The 18,038-nt window shown below is 40.5% G+C and overlaps 1 protein-coding gene across 2 annotated transcripts in view; it reads left to right on the top strand.

Annotated features, from left to right (window-relative positions):
- Positions 1-18,038, top strand: part of LOC122802908 (protein Atg16l2-like) — a 1,475,787-nt gene that overhangs the window by 1,004,784 nt on the left and 452,965 nt on the right. For both annotated transcript variants that reach the window (XM_044072730.1, XM_044072731.1), the window contains exon 10: positions 17,282-17,387. In XM_044072730.1, the coding sequence (XP_043928665.1) occupies positions 17,282-17,387 (106 nt within the window). The remainder of the gene's footprint in view (positions 1-17,281; positions 17,388-18,038) is intronic.

Consider the following 18,038-nt stretch of genomic DNA (forward strand, 5'->3'; position numbering starts at 1 on the left):
TATGCCTAAGGTGGTTTCCAGTGTGGCCCTTAACCAAACAATTCACCTGCCAACTTTCTATCCAAATCCGCAGAACAATGGGGAGAGAATTCTGCATTCCTTGGACATACACAGACAGCTAAGATTCTACTCGAGCAGGACTAAAGCTGTAAGAAAAACTGAGCAATTACTAGTATCATATGCTGCAGGATCAGAAGGAAAGGCTATTTCAAAGCAGACAGTTTCAAAGTGGATAAGTCACTGCATCCGTTTCTGCTACTTACACTATGGTAAACCTGTGCCCAAGGGCATTAGGTCTCATTCCACCAGAGCTGCAGCTACTTCAGCAGCCTTTCTCAGAGGAGTACCAACCAAAGACATTCTAGAGGCTGCTACTTGGAGTTCTGTTCACACCTTTACAAAGCATTACCATTTGCCTCTTTACTCTTAAGCCCAGGGTAGGCTTTGCTACTGCAGGGCCTTATAGCCGCACCTAATGCTGTTTAGCTCCAGCCTCCCAACCATAGCTTTGGGATTCTACCCAAATGTAATGACTGCAAAAGTGAAACACGAAGAACATAGTACAGTTGTGTACACTTACCATAAATGTCGATGTTTGAGTGTATTCACTGTTGCAGTCCAGGTTACCCTCCCGCCATCCCCGTGTCTTTCTGAAATTTATCTTTCCTTCTCTATCTTCTACAACCTATGTGGTGTATTTGCTTGTAGATGAAGGTAAAGTTTATTTTGATGCATGTGTATATATATCTATTTATATATATAAATTTGCTACCTTTTTGGGGGCACCTGGCATCAGGGGCAAGAAAAACTAAAGAAAATGGAGTCGGCTGCATGTTTTATACCCCTGACGACCTGACGTCAGGAAGAAGAGACAGCAACTGACACAGGACCCGAGACTTTGGAATTCAGGCTGACTGAGGGCAACCTGCCAGCAGATTACCCAAATGTAATGACTGCAACAGTGAATACACTCGAACATCTACATTTATGGTAAGTGTACACAACTGTACTTTCTAATACCTTTGTAACACAAGCATCTTATATTACATACAGTTCTAATACATTTGTAACACCAGCATCTTGTATAAGTTAGTTTGATATTCACAAATGACATATAATTGACAAAGTTCCAGCTAGCTGTGCTGTCAGTATCTCCTTTCATGACACCTCACATAAACCTTTGGCATAAACATAACTTTCTGTTGAACAGAACTTAATTGTAGAAGCTGTTGTTCCTTTGGTACAACTGGAAACAGTGCCATGCACAGCCCACCCTTCCCACCTTCACTTCCGCTTAACTGTCTACTGCGTGTTAGTGGGTAGGTTGCACAAGCCTTTGTTGACAACTTGACAGTGCTAAGAGGTGAGTTGAAAACACAAAAAGGAGATACAAACTCCTTTACTGGATTATACCTGGTGCCGTCAGTGGCTCTGGGCAGAAGGGAGTCCCCCTGAAGTGGAACATGGGTACAACTTGGCAGGTAAGAATAACTAATAAAGGATGTCTACATGAAATGTGGGTACTGACTTTGCTTAGAGATGCAGCTGTCCTGAGTTACAGACCACATGGGCCATTAAGTATACATTCTAGATTTTTTACTTTAGTAAAGTAGAAGCAAAAGAATTGGTGGGTGACAGAATTAGCGCAACCTGCTGTAAATAAAAAAGAACTGTACCAGTCGTGCCCAGTCTGTGCTGTTGCAATAATGTGTATATGCAGTCATTCTGCTTTCCTACTGAATAACTGTAAAAAGTCAAAGGCTTCCAGCAGGATGTTGTAAGCATTCATGCGTCCTATGTTGTGGGCTGTTCATAGTCCGGATGGCTTGTAAACTTGTTAAGAAATAATGTGTGTATGCATAATGTGATTTCTGACAGACCATATAAATCTTTAGGCACCCCAAGTACTGCTGAAGAATCCTTAATTTGTGATGATCTAATCCATTACCTCAACTCCTTGCTTAGTAGACCATGGTGCGTGAATGAAAGCTGATCGATCTGATCTGGAATTGACAACAGCTTGCTTTACAAACATGCTCCTTATGTAGGAAATTCAAAATCAGTGCCTGTAAAGGTCTGTAATAGCATGGGGGTGCCCTTAAAAGTCTGTAACAGCGTGGGGTACCCTTAAAGGTCTGTAACAGTGTAGGGTAGCTGTGAACACACGAGGAGTTCAGCTTTTGTTCCTTGGATGCATGGAATGAATGTTGTGAGACTGCCTTTACAGAGGTCTGTTCATGGGATGGAAATAGTGTGCCACAAGATTTTTGAAATTAATGTGTGCCATGAGAAGAAAAAGGTTGAAAATCGCTGGTATATATGCATGTTATGTTGTGTGTTTAGTTATTGTATGTGATAGCTAAGACAGATTACTGTATATGTAAAATGGCTGAGTTTTATGCTCTTTCAAAGATAGTCAGCACTGCCATTACCTTTTCACCTCATCGATCAGTAGCTTCAGCATTGCCTTTAGTGATAGTACTAAAGGTGCACCAAGTATGTGCAACAGAGCTCTCTGTTATATTTAATATTTAAAGTTTACAGTTAGACACAGCTAATAACTCCAGTATCTATTAGTAATACATATTCATGAGTGTGTATGTTTATGTATGTATGTATATGTGTATACAAGTGCATATATTCATTGTAATATTCACTGTTGCAGTCCTGACTTCTTGGGATATCCTGCTTTCAGATAGCCCATGGCCGGACAGTCTTCCAGAGCTGTACCATCTTCCAGTGCTTCAGTAGACGCCTTCCTATTTAGACTTCAGCACAGCATGTCAGTAGTTTAAAAGGTGCATGGGCTAATGGTATCTTCAGATCTTTCTTGCCATGTATGTTTTTCAGAGTACATGTAATCCATTGGTTGCCTTCCTCCATGGAGCAAATATGTGCCTCATGGGGGTGTTTCCTACATTTCTGAGTGTTTGGTTATTGATATCTTAACTAATATCTGATTTTGCCTCTGATTCTAGCATAGAGGAAGCTATAGTGAAAGTCACTTAAGTGTGTGTTGTGTAGAAAGCAGATTACACACACAGGTTTTCATAGTGTTTATTTTGCCTTGTATCACAACATCACGTGGACTTCTATGCAGCTTTCTTCCAGAGGACAATTCATCATTGACAGAAGTTTCTTTGGAAGTTTGCTTCCAAAAGGGGTGTGTGCCTGCTTTCTTGCCACCATGGTGTCAGCCAAGGTCTCCAAGAGATGACTTCTGAAGAAAAAATTTAGACAAAAGGGAGAAGTATTGGTAAACTGATGGCATGACTGATGTTGCACTCAGTCAGTGCTGCTTGAGGGAATGCACTTAAACAGCCCCTGACCTCAGAGTCATCTTCCACCATGGCTCCTGGATCAACCAGTTCTCTGGTCCTTCACCTTCATATTCTAGCATGTCCTCCTGGACTAACATACTTGAGCCCCCCCCCCCATCATTTTAGAAGACCTTTGGTATAGAAGGCAGATGTTATGATTTCAGAAAGAAAAATGCAGAAAAAAAACCCTAGATTTTGATGTGTCAGAAGGTTCCTTAGGACTGCATTTAGGTCTTGCTTCTCCGCCTGAAGGGCAACAGTTATTGACACCATGAGGCACAAATCACTTAAAGTTAAACAAGTGCTGCCAAGCTTGCCTCAGCCTATGATGGGAATTACTTCTGCCTAATCTCCCTGCCTGACTATTTCAGATTCTGTAGTCTAGCCGGCCAAATGTTTTAGTCCTTCTTCAAATCTTAAGAGGCCTGAACTTGAGATGCAGGTGGTATTGGGGCTCCTCCCTAAAAGGGAAGGGTGGATCCTGCACAGCAGACATCTGAATCCTACAGCTCAGAAGCTGATAAGCTGGCTTACTTGGGTAGCTTTCTGTTGGCTGAGAACTTGGGCTCAGACACTGAGGACACTTTTTTTCTCTTATTACCCCGAAGAGCACTTTTACTTTAGAGACACTCTTCTCAGAATGAAGGGAATCTAAGGAGTACTCTGACAGTGTTAAGTGTCCTGGAAAATGTGTTCCACAATGAATCTTTGAAGCTTGAATCCCTTCCCCCTGCTCGCAGAAAGCCTGACAAATTTTATAGAGTCAGAGACTCTCACAAGTACCTCTACAGGAATCCTTTGGCATATCCACATGTGGTCCCTGGATCCTAGTAAGAGTGCAAGTGCAGCCTTTATCAGGCACCTGTATTCCAAATAACAAAGCTCTGAATGAATGTATTTATTTATTTTATTTTATTTTAATTTACATTTGTTGACCAGGATAGTCCGAGTGGATACATGTCCATTTTCAGCGGAGGCCTGGGGAGAAAAGCTCCAAACACAACATATAGAAAAAAATAGTACAGGAAAAATCATAATATCAATACATATTACAAACAGTTTACAGATTCTCTTCAGTCAAGCAAGTTATACATTCGATCATTATTAAACTTATATAAGTATTTAAACTAACAATTATGTCACAGTTTGCATGTAGTATAAAGTACTGTTTGGCACACAATTATACAAAGGAGCTAGTCAGGATTAGAACAAGGACATAAGCAGTGTGTCTTAAAATGTTATCTGAGACTTTTTTGAATTGAGTTAGTGAGGATACTAGAGTAAGGTCGGCAGGAAGGGAGTTCCAAGTTTTGCCGACAGAATTGGCAAACAGAGTCCCAAGCTATTGGTTTTGAATGTTTTTGAAAGTTTGGTTGACATGCATATCAAATTTAAGGTTATTATCTACTACAACACCTAAGAGTTTAGTTTGGGCTTCTGGGGAGATAATGGTGCCATTATTAGATTGAAAGTTTATATTGCTACCACCATTTCCTTTAGAGATTTGAGCTGCCAGTCCCACATACTTTCTTACTGAGGGCTAAAGTTAGAGGGGATTGAGGATAAACATCTGAGGCAAGAGTTGCTTGATTTGTATGACCTAGCTTACCATGTTCCATAATTAATCACTTCAACGCACCATACTGCATACATGTGACCCAATAACTAAACTCCCTCATTGTATTGATTTCTTTGCTTTATGAACATAGTGTATGTGTAAGCAATTTGTTTTTTTATAAAAATGTAAAAATGTTTTTACTCGTATAGTACCACATTACCTTTTGTTGAATATTTCTACCTAATGCTTTAATTCTGTAAGTTTTAACTCCTTGCCTTTGTTTATTCTACAGAATCTGTTAACTATATCACTTTTTTTTTTTTTACTTCTGTCTAATGTAAATGTTGTCAGTTAGTCTTTATTTACTGTCCTAAATATATATACCCCAGGCTGGTCCAGAAAATAGTTAACAAATACTATTAGTATTTGCAATAGTTAACAAATGCTAAGAAATCATCTTCTTTTGGCTGTTCCCATTAGGGGTCGCCACAGCGGATCACCTGTTTCCATTTCTTCCTGTCCTCTGCATCTTGCTCTGTCACACCAACCACCTGCATGTCCTGTCTCACCACATCCATAAACCTTAACTTAGGCCTTCCTCTTTTCCTGTTACCTGGTAGCTTCATCCTTAGCATCTTTTTCCCAATATACTCAGCATCCCTCCTCACCACATGTCCAAACCAACGTAATCTTGCCTCTCTGGCTTTGTCTCCAAACATTCCAACCTGGGCTGACCCTCTAATATACTTATTCCTAATCTTGTCCACCCTCGTCACACCCAGTGCAAATCTTAACATATTTAACTCTGCCACATCCAGCTCAAACTCCTGCCTTTTTGTCAATGCCACTGTCTCCAACCCATATAACATTGCTGGTCTCACTACCCTCTTGTAGACCTTCCCTTTCACTCTTACAGGTACTCATCTGTCACAAATCACTCCTGACACTCTTCTCCACCCACTCCATCTTGCCTGTACTCTCTTCCACATTCACCATTACTCTGAACTATTGACCACAAGTATTTAAACTCATCCACCTTCGCCACCTCTACTCCCTGCATCCTCACCATTCTTCTCTCCTCCCTCTCATTCACACACATATATTCTGTCTTAGTCCTGCTGACCTTATTCCTCTTCTCTCTAGAGCATATCTCCACCTCTCCAGGGTCTCCTCCACCTGGTCCCCACTCTCACTACAGATCACAATGTCATCTGCAAACATCATAGTCCATGGGGACTCCTGTCTGATCTCGTCTGTCAACCTGTCCATCACCATTGCAAATAAGAAAAGACTCAGATGCTAATAAATAAAATATGTAAATAATTTATTTTAAAAAGATGTTTTTTTTATACTTTATGAACTTTCTACTGATGTCATAATGTGTACAGTTTCCCTGATAACAGTTTTTATTTCAGTTTGAGATCTTTTCTCCCCAGTTATTGGAAGGTGTTTTCTTTTTTCTCTTAAAATTCTATGGAAATTAAACAGTGCAGTGACATAGGGGGAAAAAGCCTTAACTGCAGCCTAAGTGACATGGATTCAGATAGCATGTCAGGCATGTGAGGCACTGTCAATGAGGGGAGAGAGTGAGGGCATTGGCAAATTACCCTTCCTAAAGGGAGATGTGGTCCAATCGTGGTAGTAGCCTTGTAACATGGTCTGTTAATGTAGGGGGAATGGTGTCTTGGTTAAGTTATTAAACAAAAAAAAAAGGATTGAAGATATTTAGTATCACCCCCTCCAGGATGCCCTTAAGTCCCTCACTGGACCCAAATAAAAAAAAAACTGGCATTGAAGGAGGAGATTAGAGTGCTAGTAGACCCTATGGAGGACGTGGGGCACTGGAACATCTGTCAGTATGACAGAAAGGGGGCCAAAAAATTATATTGAAATTGCTGCAGAGTTTTCTTCAATTGCAGACCAGTATTTGTGATGAGAGAAAAAAATTTAGCTGCCAGTGGTATTTTGAACTGTGAGCAGGAGAAGTGATCTGTGAGTGAGTGTTCATATGTATGTATGTATATATGTGTGTGTGTGTGTATATATATATATATATATATATATATATATATATATACACACACACACACACACACACACACACACACACACACTCACTGTCCTTGGTCTCTGCTGTCTACATTAATAGTCTCCTCTTAGACTTACCTCACCTGAACTTTGTGAAGTATGCATCACTTCCTATAAAACAACCACTCTGATTACAAAAGCCCTGCAAAATGACTGTGCTTTAGTTAGCAAGTAGTTCTCTAATAATAAACTGACTATCAATACTGCTGCATAACACTCATCACTTCAGGATCATGTTGACTCAAGTACTTCTAAAGTTTTACAACAATTTAATGTGCATATCACATTTCATTCTTCTTACTACTGAAGACAGATGACTTATTGTTATAGGTGTATTCATTTCTAGGCTGGAATATTCTATCCCTATTGTCACCTCTCTGTCAGGACAAAACAGCAACATTTTCAGACTACAAAAAACAAAATTTGTAGACGTTCTTACCAAACCTGCTCTTCAGAACACAATTTGCATTACTATTCAGAAAACCTTGCGTCTTTCTATTACTGCAAAATCAAAGTTTCTACTCAAATCTCCTACTTTCAAACTGCTTAAACCAGACCTCTCAAATGTCCGTATTTTGTTGGAATGTTCCTATTTTTACACCTGATTTACCCCTGCACAAGATGTCTATATTTTTGGAGGATTGCCTGTATTTTCAAGCGTGAGTTACCCCTTCCCACAATTTATTGTATCCCTGTCATCACATGATTTTTGAAGCTGTCTGCTACATAGAAAACCACACTGCATTACCAACATTGTACTGACAACAATAATTTAAACAGACAAACATATTACATATCCTTTTCTGAAGCAAAAATAAGTGACCTTGTATGGTAGAATTTTGCAGTGCAGTCCATTAAAGTCTACAGATTTTGTACTGTCTCTGACAACGTGCTTATATTTCTCCATCATTCTTGTCACTCTGTTTTTAAAATGCATTTCTGATTATTCATATATTATGCTAATTAGATACCCAGATTTTTAGCTGCTGATCCTATTTTTCAACAGCCTTTGTTTTTATTTTCAGGGTCTGCAGTTTAAGAGGTATGGATTAAATACTGGTATTGCCCACCTCTTATTAACAGGCTTATAATGCAAGGGTTCCTATCAGAAGACCAAATGCTTAAATTAGTGAACGCTCTTATATCAAACTTTAAAACGCGAATCCTGAAAATGTTGAAGGCATGGAACATCGATTTTTTTTTTCCCAGGGAAAAAAATCAATGGGCCGTTCTCCGTTCTTTGGTGTTTTCTCCACTATATTGCGATGTCGGAGTTTGTATATTTAAGTTGGGGGGTGTGGGGAAATTTTTTCCCTGGGAAAAAATTTGCTGATCTGTTCCGTCGACATTTAAAGGTTTCGCGTTTTTAAGTTTGATAAAAGAGCGTTCGCTGTTTTTAGCATTTGATCTTCTGATATAGACACTAATACAAGAACCTAGCCACTATCTTAGATACGCTACTGCACTCAGATTGAAGTAGAGCTCCATTGCATCTAGCCATGTGTGAATGATTTTTTCATAAACCCATTACCAGACACTTGGAGCTCTTTACCCATGGATGATCTTACTGTGTTTAAGAACAAAGCTGAAATGTCATTTAGCACAGGAACACAAGTGTATTTCTTTCAGAGGTACAGGCCGGACATTGCATACTGTAATCATAACATATGCCTAATTTAGCTGCAAACTAAATGTTAACACAACTCATCCTCAGACATTATTATCCTTTAGTCTTCTGCTTAGGTTTACCACGTGCATATGTTTTTATGTCTATTTATGCTCTGTGTATGCATACTGACTGTATATATTTTTGATTGTAATTTTTGCTACTTTTCTTTACCTGCCACGTGTGCCAACACCAGTTACTTCTATTTGCTTAACAAAATGTGCTCACTATGCTAACCTGCAGAAATGATCTTTGTTGTTTTATGTCCTGTTGTCTACCTTAGTGTGGGATTGAGGCTAGAAAGGGTCTTATACCAGTTCACTCACCTGAGTAACAAACAGCAAGTAAAACAAAGTGCAAAACTGGGGAATTAATGACTTCTTACAGTTGTTTTTGGCATAAGATTCCCCTGTAACCCAACAGTCATTAACCCTATCACTGGGGTGAGGGTCAGCCAGGAGGTGCCATCAGGAATGATTTGTGTTTTATGCAGAGGTGTAGCTAGCTGTTTCAGGTGAACCCCCCCCCCCAACTGCTTGGATTTTAGGAGAGAAAACAAATATCTGTCCCTGTGCAAACACACTTCGTCTCTCCTTCCCCAGGTTGTGCATTAGGCATTCACACTAGTAGTCAAACTTGGATTGCCTGGGCCGTAGTCTGGGATCTATCCCTCTATGTCACTAGTGCAGCTTGTCTCTTACAATTGTCAAACTTTCCTTAAGACTTGTCATAGGAAGTCTGCATCAGATCTCTGCTAGACTGTCTAATGGAGGGCATTTTTACTGCATTGTTTGTGCTTTTTTGTTCAGGAAGTTAAATAACAATAAAAACTAAATGTGACCAGACACCTCAAAGCATATTTGAATGTAACAGCCAAATGGAAATCTTAAAGATATGTGCAACCATCCAAAACTGAATGGCAGCATATCCTCATTTGTGTCTCAATCTTTCTACATGTCCATTTTTGTGGGCACTACTATATTATGCATTGCTATTTAATCCCTTTGATGAAAGAAGTAAAGTTGTTGGGCACAAAAGCATGCATTTGTACTTAGCCACTGCTTGTTAAATTGAATGACATTATTCTGCATGACATCCTGATATTATCTGATGCATCCTCCTACTTCCAGATTACAGCTAATCTGTTGTGCTGCTATACATTTCATGATGCCACAGTATGTTTTGACATTCCCAAACTTGACAGAATTATTTTTGATTCAGTCAGATTGTTAGTTTATTCTTGGTTTGAGATATTGTATTGTATTGTGGGGGAGGGGGTACTTCCTCTCTATGCAGCTTTTGTAAGTAGGAAAGAAATAAGTAAAAGCAAACCATGCTAAAGGCGAACCCACAACAAAGAACAGTTACTAAAGAGCAGAAACGTAGGTCAGCCACCATATCAGAAGCAAAAACTAAATATGATGAAAAGATGATCTTCTTTATTAAATGGTTAGCGATTCCACAGGGTTACCACTTCTTCAGACCAAACTAAACAAAAACACAGTTAAACATATATAATATAAGTTAACCAATCTAAATTAGAAACAGTAAAAATAACCAAAAAATAGAACCTACCAATATAAACTGCCGCCTCATCTTCAAGGCAGGTTTAAGGGGTAGACCACAATTCAATCCAGACAATCTGTGTGCCTGGAGGGAAATGATCCATTTAAGTTCCATCCTCTCAATGTGATTATTAGACACCTCCCTTATGTTAGGTGAAATCAGTTACAAAACCCTGAAACTAAACCTATTATGTCCAGGAGTAGAGGAAGCATGACTAGCTAAAGCATTGGTTGAAACACAGTTACATATATTGCCAACATGTTCAAAGATATGCTCCCTAAATTGGTGTGTGGTCTTACCACATAAAAGCAAGAACTGGAACAGTATGTAGCCAAATAAACTAGGTTGCTGATCCTGCAAGTAGCTGAAAACCTGGGCGAAAAGATCCGCCCAGATATAGGATGGGCAAACTTCACATCTGAAGCTATGTAAGAACAAGCCCTACAACCATTGCATGGAAAAATACCCTTCCTGCTGCATGTAATGCATGTAGTCTGGGGAGACCCATAACAAAGCATCCTTTTAAAAGATAAATTATTCCTAAAGGTAAAAAAATGGTTGATGACCAATAAAAGCACTAATCCTGTCATCAGCCAGCAAAACAGGCTATTTTGTATTACACTTTATGCCGTATTGGTTTGGTTTTACTTTGTCTTTAGGTGTATGGACCTTTACTGGCTTTCTTTTCTGCACTGCTGTGGAGTTTTGGCATTTACCTTACAAAACTGCTATACATTGCTGCAATAAGTAAAAAAAAAAAAAAACCTGAGAGGCCTATTTGACTGTCTAGGCAAATTCTGTTGAACACTATGAGGACCAGCAGAAAAGTATGGTGCTGCTTTGTTTCTTCTAAGACTGATAGCTTCATGATGCGAAGCAGAAACCTGTTCATGCAACTAGCCCCTGCTCAAAAATCTACACTAAGGACTTTCTGGGCTTCACCAAAGATGCAATCTTTCATCCACAATCTAGAGACTCTCAAAGACTGACCTTTGAGTATGTTAGGGAAGGTGTAGAGGGGATGCATACTGGAACAATGTAGTATCCCATTTCTCGAACAGGGTTTCCTATGCAACTTAGTATCCAAACCTCCAGAATTATTTTTAAAAATGGTCACATCCAAAAAATCAGTAGTTGGTGCATGTGGTTCCCATTGCAACACCCAACCTTTGTTCATAGGTTGGTACTAGGCTATCAGCCCTAGGGCCTATACAAGCCTAGCCATAACACTTCCTTGGCTATTTCCTCCCACACCATTTACCTCCCTGGACCCCTGTTCAACAGGGCAACCGACGCGATCCCCGGGGTGAATTTCCTTTCTCCCATCCAATCGTCAAGGTTCCTTTTGAAGAGGACCAAAGAGGCACTCTGCTTGACATGTATGGGCAATCTATTCCAGAGTCTGGGGAGTCTCTGGGTCAGGAACCTATCCCTCCAGCATGTTTTGTTTATTGTGATGACAAGGTTTAGATCCCTGGAGGGTGTGGCTCTAAGGGATTGGGATTTCTTTAAGTGTAGCATGTCCAACAGCTCTGGGTTTGACATGGCCTTAAATGTTAAGCAGAGATCGCCTCTGAGTAGACGATATGCGACAGAATGTAGCTGGAGTTTTTTAAGGCGATCAGCGTAGGGCATCTGCTTTAGGCTTATGATTCTTTTAGTGAGGTATTTCTGCGGCCTTTCCAGTTGTTGCAGATGTCTTGAGAGGTACATACCAAATGTGGTGTTGTATTCTATAATGGGTCTAATGAGGGATGAGTACAGTGGGACAATGACCTCCTTTTTTCTGGATGAAAAGCTCTTAGTGATGAGGTGTGCCACATAGAAGGATTTCCTGACTGTTGTGGCGATGTGGTTATCGGAGGTGAGACCACTGTCCACCTGTGTCCCTAAGTCTCTTGTCACACTTTCGGTGTTTAGTGTACTGCCACCTATATGGTAATTCACGGATACATGTTTTTCCCCAAAGGGGATAACTATACATTTCTTGGCATTGAGCTTGAGCCTATGGCTCTGGCATCAAGCATCTGTTTCTGTAAGGCCTTTTTGTAGAGTATCCAAATCATTTGGGGATTCAGTAATGGCTCCCAGTTTGCAGTCATCTGCAAACCTTGTTAGCCAGAGTTCCTTAGTGTTGGCCTGTACTTCAGAGAAGCGGTCCCAGGACTGAACCCTGAGGTACTCCACTTGTCACTTGTCTGGAGCTGGATTTGGAGTCTGCTACTTTTACAGTGTGGGTTCTATCAGTAAGCCAGTTAGCAACCCATTGGGTGACATAGGGATTAATGCCCAGCTTAGTAAGTTTATCTATGATTCCAGAGTGGGGGATGGTGTCAAAGGCATTGGCAAGGTCTAGATGTGTGGACCACCTTACCCTTGTCCATGGCTCTGGAGACTGATTCGAAGAAGTGAATCAGGTTCAGGAGACAAGATCGGCCCTTCACGAACCCAAACTGGGTGGGGTCCAGTGTTTGAAGGTTGCCAATGTCTTTGTTTATAAGTTCCATGATAATACGCTCCATGGCCTTGCAGATAAGGCTTGTCAAACTGATGGGATGGTAGTTTCCAGGATCCAAGGTGGATCCCCCCTTGTGGAGTGGGATAACTGTAGCTCTGCGCCACTCATTGGGCACAAAACCTGAGGTGAGGCTATGATTAAACATGACACTTAGGTGAGGTACCAGTTCATATTGTAGTTCATGTAGTACACAGCCTGGGATGTCATCTGGTCCCATGGATGCTGTATTCTTAGCTTTAGAGAGTGCGTTTTTTTATCTGTGTGGCCGTTATTACCAGCATTTGGCAATCTTCCAGCATTGAGATGGGCCATTTAGGGGTTGAGAGGGGGGGTGAAGTTAGCACTGAATCGATCTGCCAGGATATTGACAATATCCTTGGGATCAGTATATTTAATGCCTTTCTGGGTGACCATAGGTGTGGAGCATCTTTTTCCCATGTTGGTAATGACCAGGTCTAGGATATTGGAGCCCCTGTAAAAAATGCTGACTCTCAAACAAGAAAATGTTGCTCAGGATCAGTTCAAGCAGTGTGCAAATTACAGTGATTATACTATGTGTATAATTGTTATGATGTGTCATAAATAATCTAACAGAATCCACCCCTTCCAAGTTAGGTATGACAATAAATAATGTCTTAATATCAAGTGTCACCAGCAGGTAATGGGAAACATCCAAACCAATTACAGAAGCAAACAAAGAAGAAAGAAAATGTGAACTGTCCCTAAGAACAGCTAGTGCTTTGGATAAGAAAGGTTTAAACTTGTCCTCAACAAAAAAAAGATAACGGCTTGGTGAGCCAGCCAAGTCCTGAGACAATTGGGTGCAATGACAGATTAATACGAGTTGTATGGATTTTGGGGAGCCCATGTATCACAGGAGTCAGTGGATGCTCAACAGTAAGAAGACCATAGGTAGCAGCATCAATCAAGCCACACATAAGTAAATTGTATAAGTTATCATGCACATCTCTTAGGCATCTGTCTACATCTTGTTGATTCACCTTCAGGTAGGTAGAGGAGTCAACAAGCAAATCCCTCATGCCATTCAAGTAATCATCCTTATTCAAAAGAACCAGAGCTCCTCCTTTATCAGCAGGTCTGATACTAATAGAGTTGGCCATTCTCAGCTGTTGCAAAGCATCTCTCTCAGGCCCAGCCAAATTAAAAAAACAAGGACTCATTGTGTAAAACATGTCAAAGCTATCTAATTCATGTAGCTTAACAAAGGCTTCCAGTGTATTTTGTTTTTTGCTTCTGATGTGGTGACTATGGTGGCTGATCTACGTTTTTTCTCTTTAGCTTTTATAAGTAGCAAAGAATGAAGTTACTAAATTGAGATATTTTACAGGAAAAAAGGTACATATACTTGGGTTTTTATAACTGTATTTTATTACTTTTTCCTGCAAAATCATTATTGGAAACTCTTGAATTGAGTCTGTCCCTTATGCCCAAACAAGTGTGGATACATAGGGGGGACAGACATTCATAACTTGTGTTTACCTGGAAATGTTTGTTTACTGTTCATTTAAATCTTTTTGTTTTGGGATATTTTTCTCCCTGCAACTGACCATTAGCTGTCAAAGGTACCTCTTCTTATCCACTGATTTTAGCAGGTACTCATACACACCTCTGAACTTAAACAGATCCATACTACTATCAGTGAGAAAACTGAGGGATTGAGAGATTCTGGTGCAGTGTCATATTGATGCCAATAGGTTTGGCTCAGTATGACCTAGCTTCCCTTTTTTCAATTCTACTTGTAGTTCTGATGGATAGAAATGCAGTGGAGACTCGCCTAATGCACATGCCTATTTCCATCTTAGGACATGCCCTCCTTATGTATTCCCAGCCTCTGCCGGGAACCTGATGCAAGGATTATGCAGGCACATGCCGTCACCCCCTCTCCCCAGATAGATGCACCCATCCTACCACTGACACTCCTCAAATGACTGAACTACTAACTGAACTCTGGGCAATAGTTAAGGCTTTATGCCATGGTGTGACAGTTTCAGTCGAGATCTGCAACTGCCAGACTGCCGGCAGTGAATCATATGCAAAGCCGTGAAATGCAGGACTGTTTCATGCAAACTCATTAGAACTTATTATCATAGGATCATAGGAGGTAAAGAGGCTATTTGGCCCTGAGGCTTTTGTAAGCCTAGCCAAGAGTTTAGCCCATGTTTAGACAAATCAGCACCCAATGCCCCTGTCCAGCAGGGACACAGGTGGAATCCCAGGGGTATATTTTCTGTTTCCCATCCAGTTATCCAGGTTGCACTTAAAAAGGGGTAAAGAGGTACTCTGCTTGATGTGGAGATGGAGTCTATTCCATAGATGGGGGAGTCTCTGGGACACAAATATGCCCCACCAGCAAGTCTTGTTGATGTTACAGACCAGGTTGAGGCCACGCGTTTGGGTTACTCAGCTGGAGCTTGACTTGCGGATATGCAGCAATCCCATCAGGGGTCCATGATCGCTTTGTATGCCAGACAGAGGTCACCTCTGAGGAGTCTGTATGAAACTGAGTAGAGGGGTAGGGCGTTTAGCCTGTCTGTGTATGGTATATGTTTGAGGCCCTGGATTCTCCTGGTTAGGAAGCTCTGTGGTCTCTTCAGCTGATGCATGTGCTTTGCGAGATACATGCTGAAAGGGGTGTTGTACTCAATAATGAGCTTTATCAGGGAAGAATATAGGGGTATTATGACCTCCTTGTCCGATGAGAAACCCTTACTTGGGGGAGTCGCTGGGGCACATGAGGGAGGGAGAAAAATACACCAAAACAAAAAGATTTAAATGAACAGTAAACAAAAATTTGCAGGTAAACACAAGTTGTGAATGTCTGTGTGATGTTTGAGGCCATGGATTCTCCTGGTGAGGAACGTCTGTGGTCTCTCCAGCTGCTGCACGTGCTTTGTGAGGTACATGCCAAAAGGGGCGTTGTACTCAATAATGAGCTTTATAAGGGAAGACTATAGGGATGTTATGACCTCCTTGTCCCTGGATGAGAAACCCTTACTTATGTGGTGAGCTGTGTAGAAGGCTTTGCGTACAACGGAAGGTTAACATGGTCAAAAGTCATGTTGCTATCAACCAGGGTGCCCAAATCCCTCACAACTGATTGCGTGCTTATGACATTGTTATTAATGTGATAATTTGTGGGGACGTCACTCTCCCCAAATAGGATAATGATGCATTTCTTGGTATTCAGCTTGAGGCCATGTTTCTGGCACCAGTCATTTGTCTGAGTGAGAGCCTCTGCTGTTAAAAAAGGCTTGGAGTGCACATGAAAGAAAACCAGACGAAGAGTCCCAAACATGGAGAGGAAAATGAAATCTGTGCTTGCATCCAGGGAATCCTAAAGCCTACAGGAGCTCAAGAACATGTGCAGCAGCAGCAGTTGCTTATAAAATACTGGTATAGCATCTAAACCTACCAGACGTATACAGCTGTCAGGTTCCTTGCCACTAGGCCTTATTTCTTTCGCATATGACTTTTCAGATTCTCTACATCAGGATTCCATGCCCCCTCTAAGATAATTTTAGTAGTTGTATTTTCTGTTCTTTATCAGACTGATTGCACCCTTCCATCACTTCATAGTCCATTCTAAATTTTGGATTTTTTCCATGCACTGTGCCATAGAGGAAAGGAGCTCTAACTGCAGCCCATCTGATCCACGTTTGATAGGTGGCTCAGGCTGTGAAAGAGCCAGGCAGGGATGCGTGGGAATGTGCAGCTCACTTCACCTCACACATCTGTGGGTTAGGGAAACAATGGTCCCAGTTACAGAAATTGTAACTGTGCAAGCAGAGACTTGCAGAGTAACAATGACAAGGTGTCCAAACGATTTAGGCTTTGTGTTCTATGCTGGTGGTGAAAGTCCACATGTGTGTGTGTGTGTGTGTGTGTGTGTGTGTGTGTGTGTGTGTGTGTGTGCGTCTGTCTGTCTATCTGTGAGCATGTACATGCCAGATGAAATTGAATACCCTCATGGTTTATAGGTGACTACCATGTATGTGACAACTGCCAAGGCAGGAATATGGATGATCAGCAGACAATGGGTGTGAACCATAATTAAAAAAAACTGTGGACTTGTCCACATGAACTTGCTTGCTCACATGCCACAGTACCTGCTTTTGTCAGACATCTCCATTGAGTGAGTTTGTTGACGGCTTATATTCCAGGTGCTGTGCATTTGATGAACTCTCTGCTGGTCAGTTAGCCACAAGTCATTCTGCCTGCTCACCATTTGGTGAGTCAGGTGGATTTCTACATTAGTATGAGAGAAGGGATATTACAATACAGTTTGAATGCTGTATGAAAACATACTTCATGTAAGCTTTGCTTTCCTTGTGTATTTTGTATTTAAAACAAAGAATTTATTCCCATTAAGTATTTCTGATTTGAGTGATGTGTGGCAGTGTTAGTGCACCCCCCCAGTTAATTACTTTGAACAGAATCAATTTCTTGTTATTGTATAACTGTGTAATTTATGACAGTTGCTATCCTTATCTTTTTTATTGTTAATTAAGTTTATAACTCTGATAAGAATTTGCTTTCACCAACAGGAAGCACATGAGTCGGATATCAATGCTGCAAAGTTCAGTTCTATATCCCAAACACTTGCTACTGGCGGAGATGACCGAATAATCAAACTGTGGGATGTGGTTGCAGGTAAAGTTCATTCTTTTCTACTGCATGGCTTCCAGGAGTAGCATGTTCTTTGTGTGCCTTTTTCGAGATAAGGTAGTGAATCTTGTTATTTTGATATAACACTGCAATGATTTTGTGCAGAAATCCTGCATTTAATTATATTATTGATTCCTATAACAGCAAGTTCAGTTTGTTCCCATAGTGTGGTTGAGAAAACTGTCAACTGTTATAAAAATATGTTTTCCAGTATATTCAGCAAACATATGTTGCCTAAGTTTAGATGCTAATTTCCCTAGGTATGTAGTTTTTCCCACAAGGTGGTTGGAAAAAATAACAGATCTGCTATTTTAAGAATATTTCTTGAAGTATATTCACCAGAGATGCATTACCTAAGGTTAGATGGCTAATTTACATTGGTTTTGTCTTCTTTAATAACTTTTTATAATTTTGGGGTAAGAAAAACTGATACAATTTTAGAACCAGTATTGTATAGAGATTATGTATGGTCGTGTGTAAAAAGATGTTAAACACTGCTAGCAAATTACATTTTTAGCATAGTATGATGTGAAGACTGGTAGAGATGGGTGAAGGTTGCCAGTCTAGCCAGATAGAATTGTGCAGATAATTCTATCATCTGTAAATATGAATGTTGAACTACAAGCTTATTTTTTT

This window comes from Protopterus annectens, chromosome 5.part0 (genome assembly GCF_019279795.1).
Source record: "Protopterus annectens isolate FY-2018-M chromosome 5.part0, PAN1.0, whole genome shotgun sequence".
Classification (NCBI taxonomy): Eukaryota; Metazoa; Chordata; order Ceratodontiformes; family Protopteridae; genus Protopterus; species Protopterus annectens.